General features: G+C 46.4%; 1 protein-coding gene across 2 annotated transcripts in view; it reads right to left on the reverse strand.

Moving 5' to 3' along the window:
* HEATR6 (HEAT repeat containing 6) overlaps positions 1 to 16,632 on the reverse strand; it is a 37,774-nt gene that overhangs the window by 7,146 nt on the left and 13,996 nt on the right. For both annotated transcript variants that reach the window (XM_002719074.6, XM_089317381.1), the window contains exons 8-15: positions 15,950 to 16,254; positions 14,302 to 14,479; positions 8,044 to 8,250; positions 6,980 to 7,079; positions 4,301 to 4,656; positions 3,427 to 3,549; positions 3,021 to 3,107; positions 169 to 303 (exon numbers count right to left, since the gene is read on the reverse strand). In XM_002719074.6, coding sequence (XP_002719120.3) covers positions 169 to 303; positions 3,021 to 3,107; positions 3,427 to 3,549; positions 4,301 to 4,656; positions 6,980 to 7,079; positions 8,044 to 8,250; positions 14,302 to 14,479; positions 15,950 to 16,254 — 1,491 coding nt within the window. The remainder of the gene's footprint in view (positions 1 to 168; positions 304 to 3,020; positions 3,108 to 3,426; positions 3,550 to 4,300; positions 4,657 to 6,979; positions 7,080 to 8,043; positions 8,251 to 14,301; positions 14,480 to 15,949; positions 16,255 to 16,632) is intronic.

Below are 16,632 nucleotides of genomic sequence, written 5' to 3' on the forward strand. Positions count from 1 at the left end.
TCACCTCTCCCGCCGACCTTCCACGGCGCAGGCAGCGTCTGCTTTACGTCTCCCCCAGCGCCCTCCCCCACTCAAGCAGAAGCAGCGCCTTTCCTGAGAGATGCTGTCCCAAAGAAACAGAATCAGACTCAGGTGCACCAGTTCGGGTGGGAAGGCCCTCCAGGTTACCGGCAGACAGCTGAAGGCCTCAGGCAAGATGGAGGACAGGGCGTCGCAGGCGCTCGCCTGGAGGGTGGGGTGCTCCAAGTTCTGCAGGGCTCTGGGTAAGGGGCCGTTCAGCATCATGGTCCAGAACATCACCACCTGGAACGCAGGCACAGTTACCGCTGCAGCCAGCGTGCAGCCAGGCCTCCCACGAAGGACCGCAATAACGGGCTACTTCCCCTCCCAGCAGCGGCTTTCTCTAAATGCTTTCCACGGTTATGCCTCCACGGTGATAAAAGGACTTCAGAAAGAACCAGCTGAATCCTCCGCCTCGATTAGGAGGCTACAGTCTAATGAAGTGACGCACAACAGTAACAACAGCGAGGATGATGATGACGACAGTGACAGTGACAGCAGTCGTGGCGAGTTTTTCAGAGAGCTTGTCGCACACCAGACATTATTCTAAGTGCTTGACAACTCCCATCAACTCAGGCAGAGTCAGAGAGCTCACGTCTACTGGTTTATTCCCAAATGCCTGTGATGGTTGCGACTGGGTCAGGCAGCAACTAGGAGCCAGGAACTCAATCCAGGCCTCCCAAGTGGGTGGCAGGAACCCAACGACCTCAGCCATCACCCACTGCCTCCCAAGGTCTGTACTGGCAGGGGGCCGGACGAGGGAGCCAGAGCTCGGACTTCAACCCAAGCACTTGCTATAGGACGCAGGTGTTCTAACTGGTGGCTTCACCACCAGGCTAAATGCCCACTTCATCACCAACACATGTCAGTCCTCAGCAGGGCTAAACGAAGTCTCGATCATTATTCCCATTTTCCCACAAGGAAACTGAGCCATGGAGAGACAACCTGAGTAGCGCTCGCTAACCGGCCCTAGGGGTCAAGGGGCGCTCAGTAACTGCTATTCAGCTGGGGCTCTTCTACCCTGGTCCCACGGGGGCGTAAGCACCACGGTCTCGGAACAGCCAGGGGCTGTGTGCCTGAGTCCAAGCAGCACAGGATCCAGAGCAGAGCCGGGGGTGGGTCCTTCAGCTGCCGCTTCCCACCTTGTAACCTTGGTTCCTAAGCACCGTTTCCTTCTCAAGAAAAAAAGGGAAGAACCGGCCTACATTGCAGTCTGTGTGATAATAAGCCTGTGCGATAATACGTGTGTGACGTTCCAAGCACAAGGACGGACACACGGCAGACACTCAAATTGGGCAGGAGGTTCTGTTCTAAGCACGCGGAAGAATTATCTCATCCTAAAATCCCTAAGGCACACTCCTGAACAGTGCCTTTCCCATGCTTTTTAAAAAGTCAGGGATTTCACTTTCATTTGCAAATCTGTGGTTTTGTATTTCCAGTTTGTCTTGCAAGTACTTAGTGCTACGTTTGCTTTGTGTGTGTGGTTTTTTTGTTTGTTTGTTTGTTTTTTTGAAGGCAGAGAGACAGTGAGGCCAAGGCCAAAGCTGGGAGCCGGCAACTCAATCCAGATCTCCCACGTGGCTGGCAGGAAGCAAAGTACTTGAAAGGCAGAGTTGAGAGAGAGGGAGAGGCAGTTACAGATAGAGCAATCTTCCATCCACTGCTTTACTCCCCAAATGGCCGCAATGGCCAGGGCTGGGCCAGGCTGAAGTCAGGAGCCAGGAGCTTTTTCCAGGTCTCCCATGTGGGTGCAGGGACCTAAGCACACGAGCCATCTTCCACTGCTTTCCCACGTGCCTTAGAAGGGAGCTGGATTAGAAGTGGAGCAGCCAAGACTCGAACCAGCACCCATATGGAAGGCCGGCACTGCAGGTGGCAGCTTAATCCACTACGCCACAGCTCCAGCCCCAGGGTTAGACATTTTTAATCCACTGCAAGGATGATAGAAATTATGGAGGGGGAAAAGAAAAGAGGATATGAGAGAGACAGCAGAGGGAAAACATCACCAACACTGAGTTGCCTTTGCTCCTGGCACTAAGCAGAAGCGTTTCCTGGTGGGTTCATGTGCCCCTCATTCAAGGAAGAAGCACAGTGTAGAGGCAACAGAAACAACTTGGGATCACAGGAGGCGGGAACTTCACAGGACAGGGAGGCAAGGGAATGAACAACACAGAGCACATACCGCGTGCCAGCATCTCTACATTCATTCAAGTTCCCAACAGCCTGGTGAGGTAAGGATTATTGTCCCTCTCTAAATTCAGGAACGCGCTCACAACCACACATCGTTAGGGGAGGCTTCCTCCACTGGACCCTAGGCATCCTGATTCAAATCTCCGGCTCTTCCCACCAGGTGGCCTGAGCAAACAAACCCAGTTCTGGGCTGAAGAAATACTGGATTTACCACTGCTGCGCATGATCCGACTACATACTAACATGCAAATAAAACATATTCTTATTGATTTCATGTCATCTTAGATTATAAGCCATTATTTTTGACACTGAAAGAAACCATCTACTCCATTTTATCACTGAGTCTCAAAACAGAAGCACCTGGTAAAGCCGTGGAAGATGGCCAAGTGCCAAGTGCTTGGGCCCTGCCACCCATGTGGGAGACCTGGAGGAGGCTCCTGCGGCCCGGCCCAGCGCTGGCTGTTGAGGCCATCTGGTGAGTGAACCAGTATATGGAAGCTCTCTGTCTCCCCTCTTCTCTCCTTCAAAATAAATAAATAAATCTTCAAATAGAAAAAGAAGCACCTGGCTCCTGGCTCCTGCCATCGGATCAGCGCGGTGCGCCGGCCACGGCGGCCATTGGAGGGTGAACCAACGGCAAAGGAAGACCTTTCTCTCTCTCTCTCTCTCTCTCCCTGTCTACTCTGCCTGTCAAAAAAAAAAAAAAAAAAAAAGAAAGAAAGAAAGAAAGAAAAAAGAAAAAGAAAACTATGAACTAAACATTCACTTACCAAGAAGACTGGGACCCTCTGGTCGGGTTCTGTCGTCGAATCTGGCTTATACTGTTGGATTATGCCTGTACCCAGTTCTTCCAGAAGCTGCCAAAATAAAACAAGTAATTATCAAAATCAATCATCAGAACAACAGAGATTATAAGGCATTTCTGTTTGGAGTTCACCTCAAATCAGGAGGAAAAATACCTTCCAACTGCTTTCTTTCTTTTCTCAGAACTTTTAAAACAGAGACATTCTTTCAAGAAGTAAAATCAACAGCTACCAAATCCATTCTTTGGGTTTATATGTAAAGCTGAAACTAGAGGAATGTACGTCTTCCTTCCCTGGTCAGAAACCATGGCTGTGCAGCAAAGCGAACGCTATTAAGTAAAGAGAAAAAGCACACGGCTCTAACAGAAATTACCTTTGCTCCGTGAAGCTGAACAGATGGGTCTGCTTCTGCCATGCACTTGCAAATCACCTCTCCGAGCTCCATCAAGTAGACCTGAGCCACTGAAAAGTAACCCCTTGCCAGATGAGCCAGCACCTGCAGAGAGAGCAGAGAACCAGCCGGAGACCCGAATGCGAGGCTGAGGTACCCAGACGAGGGTTTCAGTGTCTCGGAAATCACTCACACGTAACCAGGGGCTGCACACCGCTCTGCAGGACCTGAAGAACCATGACCTCTATTTCACATGTATCGTGGAACTTCAGTGTTTCAAGGCTGATGATTACTTTCCATTACTATTATCAGAAAATAGCTGTGTAAGGGGGTGTTAAATTTCACAGCTGGAGAGGCTAAAAGACTGGGCAGTGCGCCCAGATAGTCACTAGCACACTCCAGGACCCGGCCTTTACCTTAGGCCCTACCTGAGGAGAGAGAAAAGGAAACACTTCTCCCTAGGGTGGTTCTCTTCCTTCGAAGCAGTGATTACTTTGTTTCTTTAAGCAGATACAAGACCATGGGGAAGTTTATAGAGAATTAAGCATTTAATATTAAGTTGCAGGAATCATGGATTGCAGTTTCTTTCAGAATTGTCATACAGTCCAATCCCTCGCATCTGTCATGTACCTGAGCTGACGAAAATAGCTTGCAGCAAAGGAGCAGAAAGAAATGGATCTGGCATTTTGCAATCAAGGATTCCTTCCTCTCCAACCTCCCCCACACCAAAAAAAATCAATCACCCACCTCAAAAATACAACTCCCACCACCACCACTGCCACATGCCTGGCCCTCAGAACTACCCTGCAAGGAGGAATAATCGCTTCCATTTCAGAAAGGAAGAAGTGACCCCTACCTGCAAGGCCTCCAGTCGCATGGGGGACGGTTCATACATGCCCCCTGCGGCAAAGCCGGCACTGCTACCCAAACAGGAATCCTCCCTGGGCAGTACGATGGTGGAAATGCAAAGTCGGATGAGCCAGCAGGGCTCTGAAGACCCCTGAGGGGAGCTAATCGATGCGTCTTCCAGCGAGGGTCCTGTGGGGGCTTTCTTCCACCAGTCAGGAGGGCTGAAGTGAGGCGTGGCTGAATTGCTATTGCTAAGTCCAGAAGAACAGGGCTGTTGTAGAAGGAGATGGACTTCAGGCAGAGGTGCATGAGTGGACACTATGGCTCCCAAGAGTGTGAGACTTGACACACGAACGTTCACATCTGATGAAGGAAACCAGAAGAGCCTATCACCACGGAATGGCTATCGTATGGATCTAACAGGAGTCCTTGTAGTCAGTTAAGAACTTAAATTCGATCCTTGTTTAAGCTGAAACTAATTAATCCTCTAGACTTAATTTCCAGTTATAGAAATACAGGGGACAGCACTGCAAATTGAAAACACAAGACGTTCTTTAAAAAACTGACTTGGCTTCTTCCAAAAATCAGTAACCTAGAAAAACTCGAGGAGACTACTGTGGACTTAAAAAGACAAATGACATAATTACTAAGAACAATGAACAAACATTGAGCCTAAAAAAAAAAAAAAAACACAACATTGAGCCCAGTAATTTAAAGAAAAGTGATTGTATCTGTGTGTGTGTTGGGGGCGCGTGTCCAGCTGTTCTAGCACCATTTGTTGAAAATAATCTCTCTGCTCCTTTGTCAAACATCAGTCAATAATTTTAATGTGGGCCTATTTCCGGGCTCTCTATTCTGTTCCACTGGTCTTTGTGTCTACACTTTTGCCAATGTCATACTTCCTAGTTTCACAGTAGATGTCAGTCCTTCAACTTTGTTCTTCTCTATCAATATGGTATTGGCCATTCTGGGCCTTTTGTCTCTCCATATCAACTTCAGAATCTGTTTGCTGCTATCTATGAAATAACTTACTGAGATTCTAACCGGGAGTGCTTTGAATCTGCAGAACAAATTAGGAAGACCTGACATTGGGTCTTCCTAGTTGTGAACACGGAGTATCTCTCCACTTTTTTTATTTCATTCATCAGAGTTTTATAGCTTTCTTCATATAAATACTGAATGTAATTTGTTAGGCTTTCACCTTAGTAGTTCAGGGTCTGAAGAGTGTAAGTTCCTGGAGGACACAGTCAGAAACTTGAGAGAGAACTCTGACACAATGCAGTCCTCTCAGAGGATAGCTGATGCAGCAGAGTGAGCAGAAGACAGGCTCTGGAGCCGTGGGCTGCTTTCCTCTTATTCCTGCCACTGATGTAATGAGGGACTTCGAGGCAAGTTTTATCTTTCTGGGTACCATTTTATACACTGGTGTAAGGAGCAGGTTGGACTTATTTACATATAATTATTTCATTTGAGCCTCATCAAAATCTTATGAAGTAGGTCCAACTCTCCCCATCAGAAGGAAACTGGGGTTCAGAGAAGCCAGGACTCTGAGATGACAGAGTGGACGTGGGCTGAGACCCCTGGATTGACTCCAGCCCCAGTGCACTTCCCGCAGCGGCATGGAAGAGAATCTACACTTCATTCGTTTTCTACGGCTCTGAATGGAAACAGCGCATCAGAATACAGTCTGATCTGAAAGCTTGCAAACAAAACAAACACCAACATCTAAGGGCAAATGTTTACAGCACACACGTGGCAGTAAGTCAAGAAATAACAAGGAATAAGAAGACCCTGTTGTTAGTGTGGACTTGAAATTCTGGGTTTCATTTCAACTTTAGAGGAGATAATATTAAAGATTTTAGGTTTGGGGCCGGTGTTGTGGTGTAGTGGGCAAAGCCGCTGCCTGTGACATTGGCATCCAATATGGGTGCCAGTTCGAGTCCCGGCTGCTCCAGTTCTGATCTGGCTCCTTGCTAATGGTCTGGGAAAGGCAGTGGAAGATGGCCAAAAGGTTTGGAACCCTGCTACCCACATGGGGGATCCAGATGAAGCTCGTGGCTTTGGCCTGGATGCTGTGGGCATCTGGGCCAGGCTGAAGCCAGGAGCTTTATCCAATCTCCCACATGGGCGCAGGGGCCCAAAAACTTGGGCCATCTTCTGCCACTTTTTCCAGGCCATCAAGCAGGAAGCTAAATTGGAAGTGGAACAGCTGGGACTCAGGAAGCTAAATTGGAAGTGGAACAGCTGGGACTCAAACAGGTGCCCATATGGGATGCTGGGGCTGCAGGTGGATGCTTAACCTTCTATATATCACAGCACTGGTCCTATCTAGCTTCTGTCTGTGCATCCACCCATGGACCCATCTGTCTTATACCTATGCCTAAAGGATATAAACTATTAGAACTTGAGGGAGGCCACCTATGCTTGGCTCAGTACTAATTCTACACGGATTCTAGGGTCCCTGCCCTGAAGCACTGAAGAGGAATTAACTTCACAACTAAATCTTCAGCTCACCTCCACTCACTAGGGCTTGAGGGTCAAAAGCAGAACTCAACAACAGTGGGTGTCCTTGAAAATTTGAGGAGGGCAGGTAAGATCTCATAAACCTCTCAAACTGCTCTGGGTGCTTTTTAAGACAGGCACACGATGGCTGTTAAGAAGTGATCAGTTTTAAACCACTACCAACCTTTGTGGCGGATGTAAGGCTTTATCTGGTTCCAGACTTTGGTCAGCAGGCTGAGTTTTAGGCGGTTGTAAGGTGCGTTTGATACTAAATTTGCAAGGCACTGTAAAACACACACACAAAAGCTCATCAACAGGCCAGAATAAGCCACAGCACAGAAACAGAGTTTTATATCATATAATTAATATGATATATTAATATGATATATTAATATGATATATTAATATAATATGATACATTTATTTGAAAATCAGTTCTTCTCGTCTGTTTCCTTTTAAGTAGCATTTGTATTCTTAATAGACAACTTAACACAAAAGATAAAGCCCCATGACAGCAGAGGGTATCTCATCGCCCCGTGACAGCAGGAAGTAGCTCTAAAGACACATCATCGTCCCTCTACCCCTCCTGGACTTTTTGGGGCTAGTGTAATCCCATACAACTCCTGCTTTATAAAAAACAAAAGGGGGGAATGTTAGTAAAATGGTGTAGTCTTATCTATGGTGTGATCTACACCCTGACACCATCCTAGGCTCTAACCTCTACTGCCATTGCTGGAAGCCAGGTGGCCACATGGCCCAACCATCGGTGTCAGCCCCACCCCCATCTAATGGGATTCGCTGCTCCCACTTCCCTGCCTGCCCCCAGCAAAGTTTTAAGAGGACCTGTTTCTGAACATGTGGCTCTCTGTCTCTTCTCCATCCTCTCCCTTTCCATCTCCTGATCTCTGTCCCTCTGTCTCTGTCTCTCTGTCAATCTCTCTCTTACTCTCCTTCTCCCTCTTTTCCTTCTTCACCCTTTCCCTCCGGTCTGTCAGGTTTCCCCCAGTAAACCCTTTCCCTTAAAAAAAAAAAAAAAAAAAGATAAAGGAGTGTTTTTAGTAAGTCATCCACTTGGAATACAGATAGTAGGTAGGATCTGGCAGGGAGGTACAGACTGCCAAACAGTCTATCTTTAATGGAATTATGACTTCTTTACATTCTTAAGTGACTCTGGGGCTATGTACGACATCATACAAACTCGAGACAGGGGAACGCCCTCTGGAAGCCCAGGAATCCCGGCACACTTACCTTGATGATCTGAGTGAGGGTCTGAGAGGACGACTCCGCCACCAAAGCCAGGAGAAGACACCTGTGCAGCTCTCTAATGCTGGAAGCGATCATCACGGAGAACGGGGTAAAAGCCCTTCTGTGGTCACTGGTATCTTCAGCAACGGAAAGAAACTGCTTTGAGCCTTCCAAGATGGCTGACAAAACTTGCAGGGCACAGGCGCGTGTCTGAAATTTCAGGATGATCCACACTGGTTAGTTAAAAACCAGAAGCTCGGTTCCTTTCCTTCTATACATGATGTTCCAAGTATTTAGAATCATTTTAACTAGAAGAATAAAGGCAAAGGGATTATCAATCAGGTTCTAAATACAGTCATGAACTGGGCCATTTTCACCCCAGACCTAATCAAAAACACCTTCCTTCACATGGCTGTTCAGTCTTCCTTCAGTAAGGAACATGTCTAAGCTATACCACAGCACCAAAGCCTGAAACCCCGAGTATGAAAATAACGTAAACAACAGAAGCCTGGTTTTTTTCTAAGTAAGGCCAACGGAAAAGACAGAACGAAACAGATCGTGGGGTAGAAAAAATGCAAGCATCCAGAACCTGTTTCCTATCCAAGCTCCTGGGAACGTTCTGTTTTAGATTCCACCCTGAGTCACCTGAGAGCTTAATCTTGACTTAAACGGGACACCAGGAACTTTGTGTCCCTTCGATTGGGCAGTCACCATCAGCGAACTAACTTTCAGAAACAGTTTTAGCTGCAGGAAACAGCACTGTCTATAGTGAGAATACCTCATAGTCACAGAAAGCAAAGAATAAATCAGCAATGGAAAGAAAGGCAATTTAACTGAATTGGAATATATGTAGTAATATATGCGGGACTATTAACAATATATGTAGTAATATATGAGGGACTGTTAATAATATATGTAGTAATATATGCGGGACTATTAATAATATATGTAGTAATATATGCAGGACTGTTAATAATATATGTAGTAATATGCAGGACTATTAATAATACTGTAACTTCGGGGCCAGCGCTGGGGCGCAGTGGGCTAACGCCCTGGCCTGAAGCGCCAACATCCCATATAGATGCCAGTTCGAGACCCGGCTGCTCCACACTGATCCAGCTCTCTGCTGTGGCCTGGGAAAGCAGCAGATGGCCCAAGTCCTTGGGCCCCTGCACTCTTGGCTTCGGATCGGCACACCTCCAGTCGTTGCAGCCAATTGGGCAGTGAGCCAGTGGATGGAAGACCTCTCTCTCTCTGCCTCTCCTCTCTCTGTGTGACTCTGTTGAACATTTCTGGTCAGATTTTTGTAAAAGCAGGAAACAAACACCCTAATTTGAAGATCTAATCTATTTACTCAACATTAAGTGTGTCTGAGTTTGCAGTGAAAAAATTTTCCAGAAAGCTTTCAACTATTTTATAACTCCAAGTAACAAATCACTTCTTGTAGGCTTTCTCCAGAGTGGAATTGTAAAAACATCTGACATGTATTACTCTGAAAACAAATTCATAGTAGAGTTGCTTGAGTGTTCAGAAGTTAGTGTAATCTGTGTGAGGAAACTGGGTGTCTATGTATGAAAGGACAAGAGAGGGACAGCTGAGTCAAGGTCAGCTGACCTCAGAACTTGGATCTGGGCTGGCGACGTCTGCTCTGATGGGCCAGCTGGACCTGTGTGGCAGTCTAGCCTTCACAGCCAGTTGCTGCACAGGTGCTCCGTGAAGGCAAAAATGCAGCTGTTTCAATTTCATGTCACCATGGACAATGAACTTGAATTCTATGTAATTTTCACGTATCATGAAATATTCCTCTGATTATTAGAAACTATCCAAAAGTGTAAAAACCATTCTTAGCTCAGGGCTCATCCAAAAACAAATGGTCTGTCACCTGCTGATGAGATGGCTGGTCTGCAATGAGAAGACAGGTGTAATGTAAACCCTCATTTCTTTAGACAGCAACTAAAAACTACAATTCCAACAGGTCAGAAGCCAAATACATTCATCATCAAGCTGTGGAAAGCAATTAACTCATGTTCGAGAAGTAAAAACTATTTTGGCTCAATTAACTTTGGCACTCTGGGTCGGGGGCATCCATGCCAGTCACAGATGAAAACGAAAGACGTGTCATGGAAACTGGTTATTCTTTCCGTTAAAGTACAGAATCCACACAGCGATCTATCATGACACTTCTCACAGTTCGGAGTTAATTACCTTTGTACCCTGTTTCATGTCTCTCTGTGATTACTCAGTTGTGACTCTTGATACTGAATCTGGCTCAGGTTCCGCTTCACTTCACTTTTCTATCAAAATTTAATAGCCTGCTTACCAGTTCTAATCAGCTGTATTAGCAGAAACTATGCATGTGCAAGCAAATCATAACAAGTGTAGCTCCCCAGAGATCTCATTGTGTTGGCTGAGTTTTTATTGTCTGTATACCTAACAATGATGAGGGAAAGACTTCCATCTCACCAACAGCAGTGTGCTGTTTTATTCAAATGTGGTTTCACCTCTTTAGACACGAAGGCTTGTATGAAGCTAATAAAAGAGAAAAGCAGTTTTCGCTGTTTTGCTAGTTAAGAAAAGAGCAGGAACGTTTGCTGATGTGGCTCAGCCAGACCTCATGTGTTCCCCTTTCTGTGCTGGACATCTCTGTGAGTGTGAGAAAGGAGCCCGGGCCGAGAGGGGGCACCTGGCTCTTCTCTTTGGCTTTGTTCAAGTACTGATTATTATTCCCGGTTTCAGGGCTAATTGTATTGGATCTTACAGAAGTCGCTGTCTTTCAGGGGAGGCGGAGCCTCTGGGTTTGGAGACACCCTAGCAAAGGCTATCTGCTCTTGGGTGCCATGGAGGAGGAGACCCGACTACCACCATTTTCATTCTCTTTTCTAGTTATGCTAGTTTCCAGATTCTGACTTGTGTCCATCTTTCACACTTATCTAAAAGAGAAACAAATACTCATCATGGAATTTGAAGTATAATATATAATTCTCAAGACATTAAGTGAAAAGTCTGCTCCAAAGTTCGTTCTTTAGACCAAAGTTTTGTTGATGAATCTCCTTAATATGCCTTAATAACACATGGGGAAATAATACGGAAGAAATTATTAAATTAGTCATGTTGTGTTTTCTGTTAAGTTTTTATTCATTTATTTAATTGAATTTACTTGAGAGGCAGACAAATAGATAGAGCAATCTCCCATCCACTGGTTCACTCCGTAAACAGCTGCATCAGCAGGGGCTAGGCAAACTGAAGCCAGGAGCCAAGACCTCAATCAAGCCTCCCACGTGGCAAGGACCCATGTACGTGGGCCGCCACCTCTCTCGTCATGTGTAATGCTGGCTAACAGAAACGCCAGCCATGGAGTTCTACGTGCATAACGGACACCTGAGACCATGGCCACGTGGCCTGTAGACATGGCTACTCATTTTCATTACTTCTGGTCAACCCGGAATGCTGTTCTAACCTAACTTCATCAACTGGAGCTTTTATTTATTTTAAAATAATAAAATAATGGGGCCGTCGCTATGGTGTAGCGGGTAAAGCCACCATCTGCAGTGCCACATCCCATATGGGTGCTGGTTCAAGACCTGGCTGCTCCACTTCCGATCCAGCTCTCTGCTATGGCCTGGGAAAGTGAAAGATGGCCCAAATCCTTGGGCCCCTGCACCCATGTGGGGGACCCAGAAGAAGCTCCTGGCTTCAGACTGGCCCAGCTCCAGCTGTTGTGGACATCTGGGGAGTGAATCAGAGGATGAGGATCCCTCTGCCTCTGCCTCTCCGTAACTCTGCCTTTCAAATAAATAAATAAACCCTTAAATATTTATTTATTTATTTGGAAGGCAGAAAGAAGGAGAGAGAGACATCTTCCATCTGCTGGTTCACTTCCCAAATGGCTGCAACAGCCAGGTCTGGGCCAAGCTGAGGTTAGGAGCCAGCAACTTTACTTGGTCTCCCACATGGGTGGCAGGGGTACAAGTACTTGTAACGCCATCTTTCACTGCCTTCCCAGGCCCAACAGCAGGAGGCTGGATCAGAAGCAGAGCAGCTGGGACTTAAACTGGCACTCTGATATCAGATGTCAGCATTGCAAGTAGCAGCTTAACCGAATGCGCCACAACAGCAGGCCTAAACTGGTGCTTTTAATTTTTCCACATAAATCTAGAAGTCTTTTATCAAAGTCTCCCTCAGTGACATCAATTTACTTCAATCCTCTCTTCTAGCATATGTCTTGGTGCACAATTAATTACATGATGGACAGTTGGCAGAGGCATGCTCCAAGCCTTGCTGTGAACAATTTATTCACAATATTTAATCACAGTATTTCCATACTAACATCTAGTTAAAAAAAATCTTTTGCACATAATCATTAACACTAAACTGAGTAATTTTAGTCATTTATTTTTTATCCTATTTTCAAAGGAAGACTCGTTTGTTCATTTCTCCAGACTTTCATTATTAGACTTTTGCACTGGATCTAGGATATTTCCAGAAGGAAGTTCTGTATGTTTCTTTTCTCATCATATTTTTTGCATTAACCAAAGTTAAGTAGCAAGAATATACCTAAAAGGCACCCAGGGGCCAGCACTGTGGCATAGCAGGTAAAGCTGCCGCCTGCACTGTCAGCATCCCATATGGGCGCCCGTCCAAGTCCTGGCTGCTCCAATTCCAATCCAACTCCCTGCACCCACAAAGGAGACCAAGAAGCTCCTGGCTCCTGGGTTCGGACTGGTCCAGCTCCAGCCAATGTGGCCATCTGGGGAGTAAACAAGTGGATGGAAGATTTCTCTCTGTCTCCCCCTCCTCCCTTCTGTAAGTCTGACTCTCAAATAAATAAATAAATCTTAATAACAATAAAATAAAATACAAGGCACCCAAATCAAAGAGGATGACAAGACCATTCTTCAAAATAAAATTTCTCATGGTACTTCAAGTCAAATTTAAACATTTTTAAAATACAAAGATGTAGTATCATGAAATGATTTAGTTCCTTTCCATCAGATAGGCCCTCATACCCCCTACGCGCACGTCTGAAACCCTCGCGGCCCACATCTCCTTGGCTGGGCAGCTGCTGCTCCATACCAACATCTCCGTGGCCACTGCTGGCAGCTGCCCCGGCTTGGGGGTCTTCAAATCCATGTCTCTGCATCTTTATACCATCTTCCTCTCTGTGCCTGCAACGGCTCCATGACTGAGTGACTTTGCACCACTCATTCCCTATTTCCCCCCAGGTTCTCGTTTACTGCCGATTCAGCTGATCTGTAAAATTTCTGGTTTAACTACTTAGGATATTGGGTTTTTGATACAACCCACAATACACTTTTTGTGTATAATTGAGGTGATTTAGTTTTCTTTACCCTGTAAAAACTTTTGAAGGGTCATGTAGAAATTTTTTCTGACAAAATAATTAGCTATTTGGGGAGATTAACAAAGGGTATTCCAAGTAGATCACTTAGCTCCCCCACAACTTCCAATTTAAGGGAAAATCTTAAAAACAGAAAAGGAGTAATACATTATTGGCCTGAAACTACTCACACCAAGTGGGAAACTGGTTACCTAGGGACACCCAGACGGCACTCAGCATGACTGTCTAATCTTCTTGATGAGAAAGGGAATAGCAGGCTCTTTTCCTTACCTGGCTAAAGACTAACTTCTGGAAGGGAGTTAACAAATCAGTAGAGACAAAAATCTGATCAGCCATAGGACACCATGCTACAGCTATTTATGACTACCACCATTTTCTCTTCTTTGCAAAAGAATCAGTTTTTCTCATAAAAACACGTAAATGTTTACTACATGTGATTTGAAAATATGGAAAAGCTCAAAGAAAAAAAGCCACTGTTGGGCTTTGACTGTATATACAATTCTAAATCCTGTGCTTTCACAAAACCTTATGAGCATTTTTCCATCTGATGCATTCTTCATAACCGTTATGTACCATGATGGTGCACTAAGTTGTGTGTCACCTCTCCCCGATTGTTTCTGCTACAAGTGCCGGGACAACCAACGTTTCACACAAGGCAGGGAGCACAGCTGCTTCCCTGGTGCTGAAGGGGGACAACAAAGCTCCAGTGCAGGGCGCTCAGGCTTCACTGAACAAGGCCCGGGCCAGGACCTCCTCTCCTCCAATGGGTTACTCACAGAAACCCAGCTCCTATCCTCCTGCCTGGCCAGGCCCTGGGTCAGCATGAGTCAGAGCTGTACTCGGGTGAGAGCTCAGACTTGGGAAATCCCCTCCCTATGGTAAACTTGGGCTGTAAATGCTCTTACCTTTGGGGAGGGGTCTTTTAATGTGAGAGTCATCAGGGACACGGACTGCGGGCTTCCGAGCTCAGGTGTGTCCGGAATGAAGGCTGACCAGTAGCCGTACAGAACTTTTTTTTCTATTGATTTTACAGTAGAAAGAAAACAAGCTAATGCTCCTTGGCGAACTTTGGCTTGGTAAGACCTTTCGTAAGTCAAGAGAAGGAGGAAAAGAAGGTTTTTTAAAATAGTTTTTAAAACATGGAAACACGGCCGGCGCCGCGGCTCACTAGGCTAATCCTCCGCCTAGCGGCGCCGGCACACCGGGTTCTAGTCCCGGTCGGGGCGCCGGATTCTGTCCCGGTTGCCCCTCTTCCAGGCCAGCTCTCTGCTGTGGCCAGGGAGTGCGGTGGAGGATGGCCCAGGTGCTTGGGCCCTGCACCCCATGGGAGACCAGGAAAAGCACCTGGCTCCTGGCTCCTGCCATCGGATCAGCGCGGTGCGCCGGCCGCAGCACGCCGGCCGCGGCGGCCATTGGAGGGTGAAGCAACGGCAAAGGAAGACCTTTCTCTCTGTCTCTCTCTCTCACTGTCCACTCTGCCTGTCAAAAAAATAAATAAAAAAATAAAAAAATAAAAAAAAAAAAAAAACATGGAAACACGCAGTGCTATTTATTGCAGATGATTCAAGTGAAAGTAACATCCTGAATAAGTCCTAAAAATGCTAATGTGGTAGCAAAAAAAAATTTTTTCCCAAAATATAATCAAAATATATTATAGCACAAAAAAAGCACAGCTACCCAGAGAATGAGAAGGCAACACTCTGATGTCAGAAAAATAGTGCCAGGACGCTGGCGCTGTGGTGTAGTGGGCTAAGCCTCCACCTACAACACCTCCATGTGGGCGCTGGTTCTAATCCTAGCTGTTCCTCTTCCGATCCAGCTCTCTGCTAAGGCCTGGGAAAGCAGTGGAAGATGGCCCAAGTGCTTGGGCCCTTGCACCCACATAGGAAACCCAGAAGAAGCTCCTGGCTTGGGATCAGCTTAGCTCTGCCCATTGTGGCCATCTGGGGAGTGAACCAGCAGATGGAAGACTTTTCTGTCTCTCCCTCTCTCTGTAACTCTGCCTCTCAAATAAATAAATACATCTTAAAAAAAAAAGAAAAGAAAATGAGTGCTGGATGCGTAACAGTACAGAGTCCCCATCCATCCTCCAAGCCACCAATGACCACAGGCCCGTGCCAGGCTAATGTTATGCTGAGGCTGTTAGACATAAGCAATGCCTGTGCCCTTGATAAATGTATGCATGGCAGCAATGGACAGTGAGAGAGAGAACTCTAACACATGAATAACAATACTGGGGCAGAGGGAAGGCAAAGTGTCTCCCAGCAAGGGTACCCAACCCAAAGGGTTAGGAAAGGTGTCCCAGAGACCATGACTTCTGAGCTGCTACTGAAAATGAGCAGTGGTTAACAAGACAAAAGGAAAAAAATTAGAAAAATAGGAAAAGTGAAGGAAAGAATATTCCAGGGAGAACACGTGCAAAGGCAGATCAAGAGGGCAGAGCATCTCCAGAGTAATGCCAAAGCCCACTGCAACGAGAATGCTCAAGTCAGGGCTCTAAGCAAAGCGATTCACTTACATGCAAGGTACAGGAGTATAACAAAATACTACTACCTCATTTTACTCTGCACGCCTCCTTCTGCATCCGAATAGTCTGACTCACTGCTGCTGACCCTCTTCCAACCCGAGGAGCCGAAGGGCGAGGAGACGTGTTCCTTTCCCGCAGCCCCACCTCCAGCTCCACCGAGCGGCAACCTCGGGCCGCCCGGCGAGGAGGCACGTGCAGCTTTTCCTTCATGCAGGCTCATGCTGCCCACGCCAGTGACTGCGGCCGCTTCTGATTCTCCGCCGGATTCTTCCTCCTCCTCCTCGCCTTGCTGGTTCTTCCTTGGTTTTACCTTCAATTTTTTCTTTTTGTTCTGATTTTAGAAGCAAATGAAGACATACGTATGAAAGAGATTTCAAAACAGTTTTTGGGGGCTGGCATTTGACCTAATGGTTAAGACACTGGTTGGGACACCCGCATCCCCTATCAGATGCCTAGGCAGAGTCCTGGCTCTGACCCCAATTCCAGCTTCCTGCTAATGTGCCTCCCAGGAAGCAGCTGGTGAAGGCTCAAGTAGTTGGGTCCTGACACCCGTGTGGGAGACTAGACTGAATCCCCAGCTCCCAACTCCAGCCTGGCCCAACCCTGTGGACTGAACCAACGGATGAGAGCTCTCTCTCTCTGTCTCTTGAATAACCAATAAATATGTAAATAAATGAAAAACAGAAAAATACTGAATCACTGGTACTTC

The sequence above is a fragment of the Oryctolagus cuniculus genome, chromosome 17 (assembly GCF_051225735.1).
Source record: "Oryctolagus cuniculus isolate XC-2025 breed Fujian yellow rabbit chromosome 17, ASM5122573v1, whole genome shotgun sequence".
NCBI lineage: Eukaryota > Metazoa > Chordata > Mammalia > Lagomorpha > Leporidae > Oryctolagus > Oryctolagus cuniculus.